At 35.9% G+C, this 18,428-nt stretch overlaps 1 protein-coding gene, 1 long non-coding RNA gene and 2 pseudogenes across 4 annotated transcripts; 1 reads left to right on the forward strand and 3 right to left on the reverse strand.

Moving 5' to 3' along the window:
* Positions 1 to 1,269: 1,269 nt before the first annotated feature.
* LOC128207751 (galactose mutarotase-like) lies at positions 1,270 to 7,384 on the reverse strand (annotated as a pseudogene).
* Positions 7,385 to 9,302: 1,918 nt separating this feature from the next.
* Positions 9,303 to 13,344, reverse strand: LOC128209496 (uncharacterized). 2 transcript variants are annotated; one of them, XR_008257005.1, is made up of 4 exons: positions 11,831 to 13,344; positions 11,178 to 11,405; positions 10,770 to 10,904; positions 9,303 to 9,755 (listed from the first exon to the last, which is right to left on the reverse strand). It is a non-coding gene; the product is annotated as an uncharacterized LOC128209496 (long non-coding RNA). The 2 variants fall into 2 exon arrangements; XR_008257006.1 differs by having other exon boundaries at positions 10,770 to 10,918.
* A 1,993-nt stretch (positions 13,345 to 15,337) lies between these two features.
* The window catches only part of LOC128207752 (uncharacterized), a 30,738-nt pseudogene continuing 27,647 nt past the window's right edge, over positions 15,338 to 18,428 (forward strand).
* On the reverse strand, positions 16,547 to 18,347 carry LOC128209495 (ATP-dependent DNA helicase PIF1-like). 2 transcript variants are annotated; one of them, XR_008257004.1, is made up of 3 exons: positions 17,964 to 18,347; positions 16,957 to 17,325; positions 16,547 to 16,664 (listed from the first exon to the last, which is right to left on the reverse strand). XR_008257004.1 is itself a non-coding variant. In XM_052913543.1 (3 exons), the coding sequence occupies exons 1-2, from the start codon at positions 18,235 to 18,237 to the stop codon at positions 17,024 to 17,026; spliced, it is 576 nt and encodes a 191-aa protein (XP_052769503.1). In that variant the 5' UTR covers positions 18,238 to 18,347; the 3' UTR covers positions 16,564 to 16,664; positions 17,001 to 17,023. The 2 variants fall into 2 exon arrangements, 1 of the variants encoding a protein (XP_052769503.1); XM_052913543.1 differs by having other exon boundaries at positions 16,564 to 16,664; positions 17,001 to 17,325.

Consider the following 18,428-nt stretch of genomic DNA (forward strand, 5'->3'; position numbering starts at 1 on the left):
TAAAATTTAAACCTGTACCATCGACTCTTTTTTGCGCCCGCATATATTATTTGACCGACCGCATTTTTTTTTTTTATATATATACTTCTGAATTTCCACTAATTTCTGAATTTCTTTACTTAATATTTAAACCTGTACCATCGACTTCGTCTATTTTTGAAGATATTTCCATGCTTTACATTCTTCGCGAGCAAACTTTCCTCGTGTCAGGACAAAATCAGGTCCGGGTAACCGCAAAACAGCTGATATTTGTTGACAGTCTTTTTTTGTTGGGAATATTTTGCAGGACGCACCGTTGTTATTCATTTCCGGTATTAATTTTCAGTTTACTAAATCAGTTTTCGTAATGTAAAATCACGTTTTAAGTGAAAATCAGTGTCATAGTCAATGGATTATAGCCTTCAGTAAACAACAGCAGTTTCACAGCGTCGAAAGCAATAATTATCTATGTGTGTTTTAAGTAATTCATTGTTTTGTACTCAAAATTTAGTGCTAAATAATAACTAAATCAGATTTTGAGTGCAAAACTTCTATTCAAATACACGCCGGACACACGACTTACAACCATGGAACATGTTTTCGTCAGTTATTATTTTTAAAATTCTAAAATGCATTTCTCAGTATTCATATACATGAACTCATAAGTATTATAAACAGATAAAAAAGTAGGACTTGCAAATGTTTTAGAAACAGTCTGTATTTACACATACAGTATTTATAATGCACCAGTCAATTGTAACCACGGCTCCCCCAGGTGCGGGGATATACCGGGGATAGCCGGGGAAATGGGCCGTGTTTTTACTTTTCAGGTGGTTCCGCAGTGCCGGATGAATGCGGTGGTTTTGTCTTCGCGCAAAATATAGCAGGGAATGGGCCTTACCTAGGGTCCCTGGGGTGCGGGGGCATTTGGCGGAGATTTTACCATAAGTTCGTTCCTGCAGGGCGGAGATTTTACCCGGGTTTGGCTGGACCGAAAGTCAAAGTCCCCGCTATTCCCCAGACCTTGGGGGCCGTGGTTACAATTGACTGGTGCATAATAACATCAGTAAAATCAGAAAATAAAACCTTTTAAAAGTAAAATGACGGTATCCATCAGATCCCATGTATATGGTCCATATGGTACTTGCCTTACTAGTCCAAGCCCAAGTCCTGATCAAACTTTATTGTCATTATTGTTCAATTGCATACTTATATCAAACTCACCCATCCTAGCTATGTTTCTATGCTATACTGATATAATAAATCAAAAGTACAATTAAATAGGTAGGAACTATTTTTAAAGATAGACTTATTTTAGGAATGCATCTAAAATATTTTATGAATTGATGCACCTTAACAGAATAACCTGAACAATGCCAAAAACCAAATACTGCAATACTGGGCTGTACATAAGATAGCATGCTTGACTTCCACAATTGTAAGTGTTGTTTCATTGAAAGACTATATGTCAAGAGTTATTTCATTCATTTCAAGAATAAGAACGTTCCTACTTCACTATATGTTATTTGGTTTTAGGCATTAAATACATTTTTTTTATAAAGTCGGGCATTAAGTTAACATGCATTGATGAAAGTAGACACTGGAATGTGGACTTCAACAATAAAACATTCAATGCTGAAAAATAAATGATAATTTAAAATATTTGGATCTATACTAAAATACAGAAATCACGAAATGTTAGTTCATGCGAAATGAGATTGGGCTGCTAGGCTCGTCCTTCAAGTTTCCATTGTATTATCGCAACACAAGTCCAAAAACATTTATTATTACTACTGTTCCCTTTTTTAAAAGAAAGACATATTTTCTCAATCATTTTATTTTCCTTTCCTGCGCTTCATATTTTTTCTCCAATATAACAAACACAAACAAATCCTAAAAGTTATCCTTTAAACGTTTGCTGTATGCTTATTTGACAACACTGAACTCGTAGCTCGTAGATTGTGTGTACGTCCCTCCAGGTCGTAAAACAACAGGTGGAAAATTCTCCTGAAATATCATGAAAATGTACTGTTGTTAAAACAACTGATATACTTTACATTTATATCGTGATTTCTACAAGTACAAGTTCAAGTTTTAAGAGAAAATTCGTAAATGATTTTCCTATTCTTGTACACGTTGTGTTCGGAAACCTTTCTTTTATTAAAACTAAAAGGGTGTATGACTCTCGTTCACGATGCAAAGTAATACTTAGTCATTATATCTGACTGGCACTGACGCTGCAATTTTTTTTCTTTAGCAACATTTCAAATTATCATACCTCATTGGCTTAAATTCATCATACCTGATTGGGACTGTTAGGATAATGTTGTGCCTCTAGACAAACGGACGCAAACTTCTTATATTTCACCCCTCCCTTGCCTATGATGTCGGGCATATGGGCTCCCGTATACACCTGCACCCCGGGCTCACTGCTGTACATGTTCATGCACCGCCCAGAATCAGGATGATACAACCTGAAAAGTATTCTTACCGGACATGTTTTTTTCTGACGACCAAATTTTACGGCTTATACCGTAATTTTTCGTATTCGGTAGAAACTTAAGATGTACAAATTTTCTACGCATTACATCGATTTGCATTATAACAATATAACAATATAACAATCATTGGTTAAATAATGTAACTTTACAGGATTTTCTTGATGTGGACTGAGTGTGTTCCAAAAATCATCCTTGTGGTTAGTTTCTCAGCCTCTGATCTGCATTTACACTACAATAGCTGATCGTAACATTACAATGGATTTAATCTTTCTAATCCCATTCACTCGATAAAGGAAAGTTGAGCAACCTGCATTTTGTCTACTGAGAAAGTAAACTGCAGCATTTCGGAGGTCAGTCCGGAGTCAGCAGTCCCTAATTGTTTGCTTTGTGCATTTTGAAACTAAAATTGAAACGATTGTTTTCACTCGAGTTTGCATCGTGTTTTTACCGCTGTTTTCACTGCCATTATGTATATTGTGCTACATCGCTACCATCGACAAGATTATATCACAAATAAGATCAAATGAATACCAATTTAATTGTGCACCAGTCAATTGTAACCACGCCCCCAGGTCCGGGGAATAGCGGGGACTTTGAGTTACGGTCCAGCCAATCCCGGGTCAAATCCTCGCTGTGTAGGGAAATACTACTGGTAAAATCCCGGTCAAATAACCCCGCACCCAGGTTAACAAACCTAGGTAAGGTCCATTACCCGCTATTTTAAAACAAAACCACCGCAATAACTCGGCACTGCAGGGCCACCAGGAAGGTAGAAAGAAACACGACCCGTTTCTTCCACTTTCCTAGTATACCCCGGGACTTTTTTTGTTACAATTGATTGGTGAATTAGTATGCTTGTATTCAATGATTCTATGGAACATATTTTTTTTATATTACCTAGCAACGTGTTTAATTTGGCCAGGTTTTTCTAAACAGAAGTTGTGGTCAAATCCAATGTTGCCGGGCACCTGTTTGATACGGTCTCCTAGTAACGTGTCACTTTGGAGATCAAAGGCTGTCCCATCAACTTGCTCTATTTTTCCTGTAAAATTATAAAAAGTGTCTTAATGTACGTGGCCCACAAGCACGTTTGTTTTTATCTTGATATTAAAGTTTTGGAAACTTTTAATAGATACCAGGCAGATAATGACTAACACTATATCGACGACTTCAAAGCCAAATCGAAATTTTGAATTGTAAACCTGTTTATATGGACACGGATCAAAAACTAACAGACTCTTAACGAGGAGAACATAATCTCAAGATGATAAATATTGATTAAAAAAACAGTAAATTATCTTGGCAAAAGATGTTGCAAATCAGTGGGGAAGGCACAAAAACACATGAAAGCTTTTGATTGGTCATTTTAGCATAGATTGATATTTATTTAATCCGGTATAATGACTGACGATGTAGGTCTGCTGCACTGTTTTCATCATACCGGTATATTTCAGGTATTATGCGTTCATGAACCATTCATCAACGCAATGAATTAATTATAAATTGAGAGAAAAACATGAACAAACACAATATAAACCCTTTTTGAGTTACTGTGTAATTTACTTTTGCACTGCCTGTATGTGTTTAACCGTAATCCCCCATCCCTGTAATTCACACTCACCAATATGGTCATCGTAAATGGCGCCAAACAACTATCAGTAAAAAGACATTTAAATTAAATGTATTTTACACGTTCTTTGCTAGTCAAACAAGCACGCATTGTGCGCACAAACCTTACCTTAAACCCAATTTCCTTATCATTGATCAACACTTGTAAAGACTTCAGTTTTAATGTTTTTGGTTTTGTTTTGTTTTTTATTTAATGATTGTTTGGACAAGTGTGAGGCTATGGACATACGCACTTCTTCAAGCTTCCAGTGGAACTGACCGTTCCAAGGGGGGTTCATGTCGGTTACGATGATTTGATGCTTGTGTATTATGTGATACGTCTGTGTCTCTAATTCATCATCGAACCTTTGCCATGGCCCCTCAACATGGTTATATTTTAAATTTCTGACTACTAAAGATTTCCTAGTATTAATATTCCAATTTGAATGAAATCTAAGGCATTATTTCTGTATTAATAACTTGTGTGTTAGGGTATCAGCAAAAGGAGCTCGGTATGAAAACTTTGTTATGGTTATGAATTGCATTTATTCTTCAGATGTTAGAGTTCAATGTTGAAATAAGATTGGCTTATTTATAGGTTATGCCTTAGTTTTGCAGAATCTGCGTATTGTTATCATGATACAATGTAGGTTCCGACGTTTGTTTTGTAGTTTTATTAAATTTTGTTTCTATAATTTCTCCCATCTGAATCTATTCACATTCTTTGTGCCCTTTGTGTTAAAAGGCAAGTGATTTTTTCGACTACATTATGTGGAAATCTTCCATAAAATGTGAAAAACTCTAAGAGGCACAAACAAAAAAGAAACACTCATCATGTTCTCAAAGACACATTATAGAAAGTAGAATTGTGAACAATGAAAAATATTTATTCAAAATATATATATACCTTTTGGTATTAATGTTTCGTTTACAGGGGTAAAATGTGTAGCCTTTACACGCAAAACGTGATCGTCTATTGTTCCCGAGTCCTATGAAATATCAAAATACATGCAAACTGAAACTTTTACTAAAGTATTCACAAGATATGGTTTACGATGCAATAGTGGTAGTATGGTGATGGTAAACAAATTTCCTTGAAAACAAACCCCACAAGTGTTCTGAATTAAGGAAGAAAAAAGAACATTCATAACAAAGTTGTTTTTGAAAAAAAACATCACAACTTTCTTGTCCGTTCGTAATAAGTCCGTTTACTTTGCGGTAACTATCACTGGTGTTTATTTTAAGAGGCCAAGATAGCGTTCTCCTCTCTCGCCTTTGAATATAGTCATTAACTAGAATACAAAACTTACGTGACCGTTAAGGTTGAAATACGAATGATTTGTCATGTTCACGATGGTGGGCTTGTCAGTCAAGGCAAAATAGGTAATGGTGAGCCTGTTGTCAGGGGTCAGCTGGTATGTGACGTAACAAGTTAGGTTCCCCGGGTACCCTTCTTCCCCATCCGGGCTGTCCAGTTGGAGAACCAATTTGTCCCCTTCTGCCGAAGCGGTCCATACACGCTGTGTCGGATTAAAATGATATTAACACTGGGTTAATCAAAGTTGTTCAGTAACCAGGTTACTAAGATCATAGGTTCGTTGAGCCCATTAATATAAGACATATACAGTGTTGGCTAAGTTAACGGTAAATCAAACGTTCGCATACAACTCAAACGAAATCCTATGCAAGAAGTGTCACTATACAATATATGACACACCTGTATACAGAAAAAAACATAATTACACTGAATTGTTTTTGTTTAAGAAGCACTATAATTCCCACGTAAGATTAACCATAATTAAAACTTTTGTTAAAACACCCAAAATGGATGAATAAATGCCGAAAACAATGGTTCTTATGAAGGATACCGAGTTTTATTCGAAAGAAAGGTGCATAAAACACGGTATTTCTCAAAATGCATGTGTGTTTTACCTGTGTATGTATAGATTTTGAATAAGAGTTTCACTTTAAGATAATTATACAAAACTTACCTTATCAAACCCCTTCAGGCCACCGTGCAAGGCGTTGCCGTTGTTGTTTCTAGCCAAACTATACTCTGTGCCATCTATCGAAAACCTTCCACCAGCTATCTGTTACCATAACGACCGATAAGAGCGCCAAAATACGGGTGCTTCACCTTATAACCTTTTCATAAAATACATTCAGCATGTACAATTTGTTTTTAATATTTTTATGGTACATACGAAATTGTTATCCCCATCGTATAAACCAGACTCTTTTTCATACTTTTAAAGATCTAAACGCGCCCAGTTTGAACCTTACCGCATTTCAAATGCTCTGCTATACTTGATTAGGGGAATTTACAGGTATATTACAACCGAAATAGTTATTGTGTACCAATGATGAATGCTATATATAATGTTATTTAAGTGCTATGCAAACCATCTTGGATCTGTTGCAACAAATAACCTCAAGCAAGGATTGGATTTGGCATGAATCAATCGTAAAAACGGTGTCTCAAATAATACTTTGATTCGGCTCTTGTTAAAACTTTTAAGTCTTAATTTTATTCGAAATTATAATTTGCACACACTATATAAAAATATAAACTGACCACAATATAACGATTTTCATGTTTTACGACCACTGTAATGATAAATCGATAAATACATACTGTATAAAATCGGGTTAACATACATCTACATGTAGTTTATCTAAATTCAACGTAGCGCTATCAATTCTTTGTTTACATTAACAAAATGAAAGTGGTGACAACGATAACAATATTGTAGATGAACTGCAAGGCTATGATATGACCGTATGGTACACATGGACTAAAAATTGATTTCATGCCCTTATTATAGATTAGATTTTATCACGATCAAAATAATAGTGCATTGTTATACCAAAAGTTCTTACCATCAAACGAATTAAATCCAAGAACTATGTCTGCACGTGTACCATTTTTATCAGGAGCGAAAATGTTGGTGATTATTCCTCCATAGTTGATAATTCGGACTTCGAAGTTATTGCCATTGGTCAACGTGTACCTTAAATAACGTATTTTGAATTAAGTGATCCATCTAGTTTACCGTACATACACGTAAAAATATGTTTATAAACGCTCTATATAATGTATTTAACATGAATCATGCAAAAATTTAAATGTGTAAAATTTAGACTAAACAAAACAGTCAAATCAGCTTTTTTACAGCTTATTTACAGCACATTTCATTAGAACAAAACACATTGTCTATAACACTAAACGATCAAACTGACCTTATAACTTCTTCCCCATCATCTGTAATGCCAAATTTTTCTTGCGAAATAGGCATTTTCTATCAAATACGAGTTATTACATCCGAATATATCAATTCTCGATCGAAACAAAGATACTGAATGACAAATTTACACGGTATATGCTGTTCGATTGTTGGTCAGATATCGGTTCATGAGTAGGTCAATGACCTGGATGCTCACTGCATCAACTGATATCGCCAAGGAAGGTTGCGATGACAGTGGAACATGGACGTTGACATTTTCCATTCAAACATCCCAGCAAGAGATGTGTTGCTTAACCACTATCTGTAAATCATTCTTACACAACATGTCAAAAAATAATGTTTCTTGTTATCATATACCCGACTTTAAATGAAGACTCTCTTAACTTCAAACGGACCCAATAATGCTGCTCTCCATTTTGGTCATAATCCTACATTACTTAGCCGATTCATTTATTAAGCCGCGACCTCATACTTAATAATCTAATTACCCGGCTTTTAACCACGGGCTGATTGTGTCTGGAATTTTAAAAAAAAACATTTGTTCACGCATGTTCCCACAATCGTCACACAACCTAAGAAATATAGTCCAGTTTTGGTTAGTCCATCGAGAAGTCGCAACATTGTAAACTACTTGGTTTCTCCCGTAAAAATCAATCTACAGCAATGAACACGGGAAGGCAAGGCTTGAATTCAATAAAAAGGACTATTTTGCACAACATACATGTATGATAACCCGGAATTGATTCGAAAGACAATCATGAATCGCTTTGTTTTCTTTCACTTTCTAACTTTTCTCCGAGAACGGCCATTTGCTTGTCACGTGACTGATAGAAGCATTATACTACGAGAGATGTGATTGGCTGATGCATCTGATGCTGGTGGACCCGGTTTATCGTCATCGGTAAGTAATAACGCTGGGTAAAAGTAGAATGTAAACATTTGTGTTTTGCGCGGAAATTTGAAAATCTATTCACATTTTAATTCCTTCGCAATTCCTTCGTTGTTTTCTCAAAGGAAAATGAGCGTCAGTTGGTAATAGTAATATCTATAAAATACGTACATGCATCTTGTTTTATCAAAAAATTTGCCTTTAGCTTCACATTTTCTTTAACATATATATAATGAAAAATAACGGATGTGTCCAAAGGGGGTTGTGTTGCAGTTACGGCAGTAAAATAAAAGCAAGGAATGTGTGGCACATGTTGGTCCAATTTTGTCTTTAACAGTTATTAGTTATATAACCTGGCTTTATTTCATAAAATATCAGGTTTTGCTGACATATTAAAAAAACTTACTCATTTGCAGGATTTGCAGAACCATGACACTTCCCTTTTTATGTTTTTTTTCTTTCAAATTTTTGCACTTTTTAACCCTGCACTCTTTCTGTGATACTAGTTGTTACAAGAATCACATTATATCCATTCATCTTCTTTATCAATAAAACACAAGTGACATAAGTCAGTGGTATCTTCAGTGTCTGAAGAGGATCCAGGTTGAATTCCTTCAATATTGAATACTTGTGAAGAGGGCCCAGGCTGAGGTTCTTGAGACATGCTGGCCTGAGGCTCCACGGATGGGTCTGGTTCAGCCGCAATGGTATCTCACTGATGAATCAGTCTCTTTGGGAACTTTGTGCATTACAGATGTTTTGGTGACATTTTTACGTTTATTGGATGACGATTCACCAGCAGTTTGCTTTTGCTTCGTCACCTTAATCTGCTTACGATGAGCCATAGCTTTTTCCACCCTATATGCAGACTTAATGTCTTTCCAAAACTGAGACAGAAGCACCATTAGGTATTTTTCAACAAGTTCATGATAGATACTGCAAATTTTAGGAATAGCATAGAGAGGGGCAGTCCTAATTGTTATGAAGAAATTGACAAATGACAATACAAGTTTTAACAAATATATTATTTACATAAATTACAATAAATAAAGAGAGATCTTCTTAGGTAATATGGTTGAATGTCACTACTGCCACACTGTTACGCTGTTACCAGTCTACCACTCCACTATCTCAATCTCCCGCTAACGTAAACGTCACACAGACGTCACCCGGATGTCGACAATGGCGTCACACAGACACCACATAGACGCATCGACGTCACACAGACGCCGACCACAGGAAATACAGGCGTCACTTAGACGTCAACACTGACGTCATTCAGATGCCAATTCCAATACACGTCCCGCCTCTCGACGTCCACGATAGGATATATCAACGCCCACCTAGGCGTATCCGTCCTCAGCACCAGCCTGCGTTACCGGTACAAACACGAGGTCCACTGACATCCCGCCCTGTTAGCGTCCGGAAGCCCAACTACGTTGAAAACGTCCTCTGACGTCATGAGCCCCAAAAAGTTTATGTAACCGTAACGTGGCAACCATAGCAAACGATGTTCTGCTGTTTACGTATAACCTGACATTCAAAATTACGACATAAGTCATACTATTTACTTTATCATTGCTTACCTAAATTATATTTAACAAGCATGATTATACACTTTTACTCTCAACAATTATGCAAAGCAAAACAATACTAGAAATGTGTCCATAGGACACGGATGCCCCCACTTCGGTTTTTTGTCACAGAAAATAAGTCATAATGATTTTTGAAGTATTTTTGGCAAAAAAGGGCCGTAACTCCTAAATGACTAAAGCGATTTCCATGACTATCGAACTTGATCAAGATATTATGGTCACAAACATGTGTTTAAAGTTTGGTGAGGATTGGACAAACAGTTTTCAAGAATTAGATCGGAAACAATCTTCGGGACGTATTTTTCAAGTCTTTTTTTTGCAAATAAAGGGCCGTAACTCTTAAATGACAAAAGCGATTTCCATGGCTATCGAACTTGATCAAGATATTATGGTCACAATCATGTATGTAAAGTTTGGTGAGGATTGGACACATACTTTTCAAGAATTAGATTGGAAACATATATTTTTGAAGTATTTTTGGCAAAAAAGGGCCGTAACTCCTAAATGACTAAAGCGATTTCCATGACTATCGAACTTGATCAAGATATTATGGTCACAAACATGTGTTTAAAGTTTGGTGAGGATTGGACAAACGGTTTTCAAGAATTAGATCGGAAACAATCTTCGGGACGTACGTACGTACGTACGTACGGACAGACGTACGTACGGACAAGGGCAACCCTATATGCCGCCACTTTGTGGGGGCATAAAAATGTCGGTTCATTCCCAGTCAAGGCAAAACTGTGAGAATCTAAACAATTATAGTTTAACACGAATGAAAATAGTTCTCTAGATAATTATATAAGCAAATAATGCTTACAACGCTTACTTGCAATATAAAAACCTGACAATTGCAAAGTACATGTACAAGAGACAATATTTAACTGCATTTACAAACCTAAATTGTAATGCAAGAATGTCTATAGAACAATTATAATGAAATGGCACTTACCCTGGTGTCAGGTGTTAATAATACTTAGTATTAATGCACATTCATTCCCCAACAGCTTTCCGACTGCATACCTGCAGGCGTGGCAGTTCCGTCCGTCCACCCAGAGAATGTTACACGTCTGTCTTGGTCAAAAACCTGTTCCCAACTAACTAGAGAATTACACACCCAAAACATGTACAAATTATGATGACGTAAAAATGGTCAGAGCAGTGAAAATTGGTCAAGTGTTACCGTATCGTGTCGATACAATACTGCCTAATGATTGATTTTAAATCAATGTTTAAACTAGTACAAGCAAATTGTATTAAATAATAATACCATAATATAAATGTAAAATGAGATTTGTGACAAATACATATGTTTGTTTAACTTATTGTGCAAGTTTAAAGTTTGCTTTTTAAAGTTTACCTGCTATCCACTTGTGCATTCTCATTTCGCTATCGCTTGACTTAGACGAGTTAACTTACTCTCAAATTATATTTACTTTTTTTTTAAGATTTGAGAGTGATCCAAACAGGCAAACAACATTTTGTTATCACTTTATGGTCCGATTTCAATTGATCGCTTTGAAATTCCACAACTCGTCTATCCGATTTTTTTTCCTGTACGAACCACTGACATCTGTCTGTTCATGTCCTGAATAAATCAATTCAATTCAATGAACATATGTTGAACACTTAGCAAGTAGAACGACTGTTTGTATCTAAATAAACCAATACCTCGTTTTAATGTTGCCAACACTTGCTGTTTTTCAAGTAAATTCAATTTTTCCGATTCCTTTTTTGTTTTTTTGTTTTAATGTCAACGCAGAATAAACAATATATTAAAGGAGGTTGTCACGGTGCCAGGACTCTATATTAGGGTCAGTTGTGACCAAAACTAGGTCTAGACCCAGAAAAAATGTGACCACCCTTATATATAGACAAGGGTTACAACTCCAAAAATGCCTGTTTTCTGCATTACTTTAATCAAGGCTATTTTTTAAAGAACACATTACGATAAAATAATAAAACTAATCATTATAACATAGCCAACAAATGTCTCTACCAAAACACATTTACCTGAAAAACATTTGTTCACGCATGTTCCCACAATCGTCACACAACCTAAGAAATATAGTCCAGTTTTGGTTAGTCCATCGACAAGTCGCAACATTGTAAACTACTTGGTTTCTCCCGTAAAAATCAATCTACAGCAATGAACACGGGAAGGCAAGGCTTGAATTCAATAAAAAGGACTATTTTGCACAACATACATGTATGATAACCCGGAATTGATTCGACAATCATGAATCGCTTTTTTTCTTTCACTTTCTAACTTTTCTCCGAGAACGGCCATTTGCTTGTCACGTGACTGATAGAAGCATTATACTACGAGAGATGTGATTGGCTGATGCATCTGATGCTGGTGGACCCGGTTTATCGTCATCGGTAAGTAATAGTTTTCCACCCTATATGCAGACTTAATGTCTTTCCGAAACTGAGACAGAAGCACCATAAGGTATTTTTCAACAAGTTCATGATAGATACTGCGAATTTTAGAAGAAATCCACACCATTTTTTCCATCACACTACTAACATCTGAATTTCCATCAAACTCTCCAATGGGCTGTTCAGAACAACTGGTGACAACAATATTAGCAAACTGTTCATACAAAGATTGTTCATTTATAATAAAGTCTAAACACTAATTATATATTTCCCTTCAATATTTCATAAGATTTTCATGAACCAGGAGTGCCAGACTCTTTTCAGTGAGACAAACAAAGAATTTAAATAGTCTGTCAGTAACATTTGTTAAGCCCCTTGATGCATACTGTTTCCTTTCAATATATAGTAATGAATCTGACTATTCAGTGTGAGCTTTCAAGTAATATTCATCTTCCCTGAGGATGTTAAGAATGTAATTTACACATTTGGCTTCAATATACATGTCCTGACCTAGCTTACTGGTAGAACATAAATCACTTTTTTAAATTTTTACATATTTTCTTCTGAGAGATGCCAAACAATAGCCTGCAACATACCGTACACGAGGTCTGGATGCGTCTGTCACATGTCTTTTTGTAATGAAACTGCTGCTAATTTTCAACAAATCAACCTTTTGTTTTAATAAAACAACTTTACAGCTTCTATTAAGTTGAAGCAAACTATCATGTGATTATCTGTAAAATCCTCTCCATAAAATAACATTAAACAACTCATTCTATACTCTGCACTTGTATTTAACTCATGTTCCAAACAATAGAAACTGACAATATTCTTTTCCGGAATTCCAGTGGACATAGACTTGTTGCCTGTTAACTTTGTGATGTAACTAGCCAATTTCAGAAACAGTTTTTTGCCAAATGTAATAAGTCTATGATGGTCAATTTAATTAATAATTCTTTTTATACAAACATCTACTTCAGTTACTTCTTTTTGTCAATCATAGTTTGCATAACACTGTCAATATCAAATCCTCCTGGAATATCAAATTCAACAGATTCAGCTTCATCAGATATTATTGTGGCTATAACTGTGTTAAATTCTTCATCAGAATCGTCATCACTATTCTCACAGTCAATATCTTCTATATCAACACTTTATGCAGAACTGTCATCAACTTGTACAACACTCAGTGGTGCAGTATCTTCAGATTGACAACCAGGTGGTAAACTGTAACAAGAGCAAAAAATAATAATTTGCCTTCATCTATGCAGTGTTGCAAATTTTTCAATACTCCCTGCATAATACAGTATATTGTCTGTTAAAAGCCCCAACAACATAGGATTTGACCAATGTTAACCAAAAAAAAAGTACATGTTTTATCTGAAAAAGACAAAACTGTTGAATTTAGAAAGTTTTGAGCTGTTGCAAAAACATACAAAAATCAGTTTAAGTAGCTATGAAAAGTTTTAAATGTTTCATTACTAAAACAGGGTGCAAATCTTAAGAGGTGTTGTTGCTACAAGAGGCATAAAGCAGAGACTATACGGTACATTTCAAATAAATTGAGCCGCGTCATGCGAACATGGGCCTTAAGGCGATAGCAACCAGTACTGATCTATACTGTTCGCTGAACATATCATGGTACCTATATTGACTGCATGGATGTGCAGGCTGATCTCGATTCATACTGGTCGCAATCACCTTAAGGCCTATTATCGCATGACAGGGCTCAAATGAGGTCATCTTTCAATAATTACTTGTTTGCAGTGCCAAAATTTCTTCCCATTTATATAAAGGGTTCAGTTTCTTTTTCACTGTACATGTACCTTATAATCTCATTTATATACCTACAAATTAATCAAATGACCTTTTCCAATCTGTGTCCAAAGCTCAACAGCCTGTGCACTTAATTTGTGAAGGATTTTGTTAATACCGTAGTAAATAAATAAAAACTTTCATATATCAGAGTTTATAAACGTTTGAAAGCAAACAGGTCAAGCCTTCTATTTTGATCTTGAGGCATCTAAGAGTGTCTAATTGATTAGATTATGAGGTACAATTTTGTATTTCATATTGGTGCATTAAAGCTGCACTCTCACAGATTGACCATTTTAACGTTTTTATTTTTTGTCTTGGAAACAACAAATTTTTGCGTAAGTAACTGCAAACCAATGATATAAGTTTGCTGGCGAAAAAATCAGATCGTAGATATTTATATTTCAGTTCGAAAATTAATGTTTAATGGCTTAAACCGTTACTAACGGTTTAAGAAAAATGCATAAAACATCATTTTTTGAACTTATATATAAAAATCTGCGATCTGATTTTTTGTCGGCAGTCTTATATAACTGGTATCCATGGATTTTCGCAAATAAATTGCTCGTTCAAAGACTAAAAATAAAAAAGTTGTCAAAACGTTCAATCTGAGAGAGTGCAGCTTTAAAACCACTTAAAACAACTATGTTAAAGTCTGGCTATCTTTCTTTACAGGGTAATTTCACGTTTACACTATGACAAGAACAGTGAAGTTGAAGTCAACTTTTTGTATGAAAGCTTCAAATTTGAGCTGACAAAGACTGGCAGCACCCCGCCTCTCCCTGGATTGAGAGTGTTTTTGGACAAACTGAACACAGTATATCCAGAAACAAAACGTGTTAGAAAACGTGAAAATACATTGTACAGGGGTATAGCTTTAGAACCCTTACAGCCCATAAACAACACTTCTCAGTTTAAGGATATACTAAGCTATCTGCCACAGACATTTACAGTTAACCGTGCAATAGAATGCTCTACAGAAAGTGGTTTATCTAATGGAAATGCTGTAACAAAAAGGGTAAAATTTTATGACATTGGAAATTTGGACCTGGCTGTTTTTGTAAAAACTGTTAACTCAAGTACTGTGCAAGTTAAAAACACATTCACGTTTGATGAATTCAGTGTACGTAACATCTGCTCTATTGCGAAACAAATACATATTTGTGGTGGCCTCGTATTCAGTAAACCTGTCATTATGAGTAGATTTTACACTCTTGAACAATTCCAGAAAAACAACGCAGCAGCCTCTGTAAAGACACTACGCTCTATTTCCTGCAATGGAATTGCACCCTTTGCAGCACAGAGTAATACGTGTAAAACATGCAGAACTATGACATTCTCATCTCCTGATAAGGAAAATAGAAATCCATCTGCTGATGACAAAGATGATGACAACATAGTCCGCATCAAACATCTACTGAAACATGCCAACCCTGAACTGGTCGGTTTGTTCGTAGAACAATCCAAAAATGTTTCTTGTGACCCTCGAGGGAGAAGATGGTCAAAATCATTTATTGGTACATGCCTCGAACTTTATAACAGAAGCCCTCATATTTATGAAATACTAGTTTCTTCAAAGATTTTAGTACTTCCATCAGCTACAACTTCAATAATGTATACAAATAGACTTAAACAGGAACCTGGTTTTGATCAGTCAATGTTTGAGTGGGTGTTACAGGAGGCTGAAAGAAGGAATTTACCAGTTGAAGGGATGACTGGAGGGCTGATTTTTGATGAGATGTCAATCCAAAGTGACCTACAAATGGTGACGTAGTAGAGTTAGTAGGCTTCACGGATCTCGGTGAAGAAGGGCACATGTGCAACACACTTCGAAAAGGGACTGGTGGCAGAAAATTGGGCACACATGTTCTGAAGCTGCTGTTCTTGGGTATCACAGGCTTCAGATTCCCATTCACACACTTTATTACGGACAATGTACAAGCATCAGAATTGTATGGACTATTTTGGAAATCTGTTCAATATTTGAAGACATATGGGTTTAAAGTGTTATACACATGTATGGACGGTGCAGTGTGCAATCGTTCATTTATGCATCTCTGTGTTGGTGAAAATTCATATTTGATTTATAAGTTTTTGTCGCCTAATCCAACTTCAACAAAACAACCTAATCCAACACGTGTTGACTCCGAGTGTTTTGGCTGTACTAGGTAACGGTGCTGTGCAGCTCCTTGAAAATACATCACACATTGTTTCAATTTTCCGTGACATGAGACCATATCCTGAGCCAAACAGACAGTGATGAGTGCTCATATAATTTAAGAAGCCACATGAACAATTCTTGTTAAGCCGGGGATCGAACCGGAGTCCCTCTGTGTTGAGAGGTGGATAATCTTTGCGATTCTGCCCCAAATAATTGCACTGCATTACATTTATTTCATACAACCTGTGATATTATGTACATTTTGTATGCATTTCAAACAAAAATATACCTTTTTACAGCTCTGCAACAACTAATATCTGGAGTTGTGGCTAGGGAAGGCTCGTTCATGAACTCCATAACAGATTGTGGAGGGGGAATGATATATCGGGGTTGGAAGTTCATCACTCGGAGACCAGAAGATGCAGTTGCCCTAGACATCGCCACAGCGAGCTGACCGGCATTGAATAAATCCCTGCAGTCAACCTCCACCTTGAAATACATGAAGGTATATAACATTTTATTTGATGATACCAATAATAGATAATTATACTAAATGGCACTTGGCTTCATTGTTATCCATGACACAATTAGACTAAAATCACTCTCTAGTCTGCTTACTCTGTCTAACCATGACCGATTGTCCATTTGTATGTTCCCCGACTTTGACTCAAACTGTGGTCTTCATGGTTAGGAGGGGGATATTGTACCTAAAGCTGTCAGGATTGTCTTAACTGAATTACTCACTGGATAAAAAGTTCTAAATCTCAAACAACTTTCAAACCTGGTCAATGTCATCCCTTGTGCCTTACGGATAGTGATGCAAACCTGGTCAATGTCATCCCTTGTGCCTAATGGATGGTGATGCCAAACCTGGTCAATGTCATCCCTTGTGCCTTATGGATGGTGATGCCAAACCTGGTCAATGTCATTCCTTGTGCCTTATGGATGGTGATGCCAAACCTGGTCAATGTCATCCCTTGTGCCTTACGGATGGTGATGCCAAATCCAAGCTTCAGAGTATGTTGCTCCCTTACAGCTATGTCTTTATTCAATGTCATCCCTTGTGCCTTACGGATGGTGATGCCAAATCCAAGCTTCAAAGGATATTGCTCCCTTACAGCTATGTCTTTATTCAGCTCCTGGCTATAAACTGAATTTTAAAAAGTCAATAATCATGTGATAAATTACAAACATTAACATTAAAAACCGAGCTTTTGTTGATTCCTTAACTGCAATAAATGTTTAATAGTGTTGGCAAGCCCAACCAATTTACATATATAAAAAATGGAATTTATTAGGATTGTTGAGATTCCTTATTCAGGAGACTTGAAATTGTCCGAATGCTATACATTTGTCTTTAAGCTGCACTTTCACAGATATACTGTTTTTACAATTTTATTTATTTTTTTTGTCTTAGAATGAGGAAATCTGTCCATAAATATATCTGCAAACCAGTGATAAACTCTGCTGACAAAACATCAGATCACAGATTCTTCTATTTCTGTTAAAAAAGATCATGTTTTATGGCTTAAAGTGTTATTATTGGTGTAAGAAAACTGAATAAACCATTATGTTTGAACTTGAATATAGAAATGACTGGTTTCTATGCATTTTCGCATAAATTGGAGTGTTCCAAGACAAATTATTTAAAAAAAAAAGTTGTCAAAACGTGCAACCTGTGAGAGTGCAGCTTTAATATTGTAAAATATTAGTTAAAGTTTTTCATTTTTACAAGCAAACATAAAAATACGAACAGCCAAAATTCAACATCTTCAAGGAAGGCTTTACCTGTAAATTTGACCTTCGATATCCTTGTTACCAGGTTCACTGATGGAAAATTTATAACTGGTTCAGAATCATCTACTTCACAAACGTAACCACTCAGTCCATTGACAAGAGTCTTAGACAAATTCCTCAGAAGTATAACTGGGCAGCTTTTCTTTATCCATAATAGCCAAGGAGCAGTAAGTTTGGCAAGATCTTTTGCTCTTCCAGTGTCAGTTGACTGAAACTCAAATATTGTTCCGGGAAAATTGCTTAAGACATTTCCTATTGTAATCATCTACATAATCATTTCTTGAAAAGAGTTTTATACTTCTTGACCCCTCTTGTACTGTTAGTGGCCTGCTTAATTTCAAAATAAATTGTTTACTCTCATGTGATGATCTTCCATGAGAGATCTCATTTATTGCCTTAATGAAACTTTCCTCATTTTGCCTTATTGTTTCTTTAAGAATAACACGGTGAGGAAAC

The sequence above is a fragment of the Mya arenaria genome, chromosome 11 (assembly GCF_026914265.1).
Source record: "Mya arenaria isolate MELC-2E11 chromosome 11, ASM2691426v1".
Lineage (NCBI taxonomy): Eukaryota > Metazoa > Mollusca > Bivalvia > Myida > Myidae > Mya > Mya arenaria.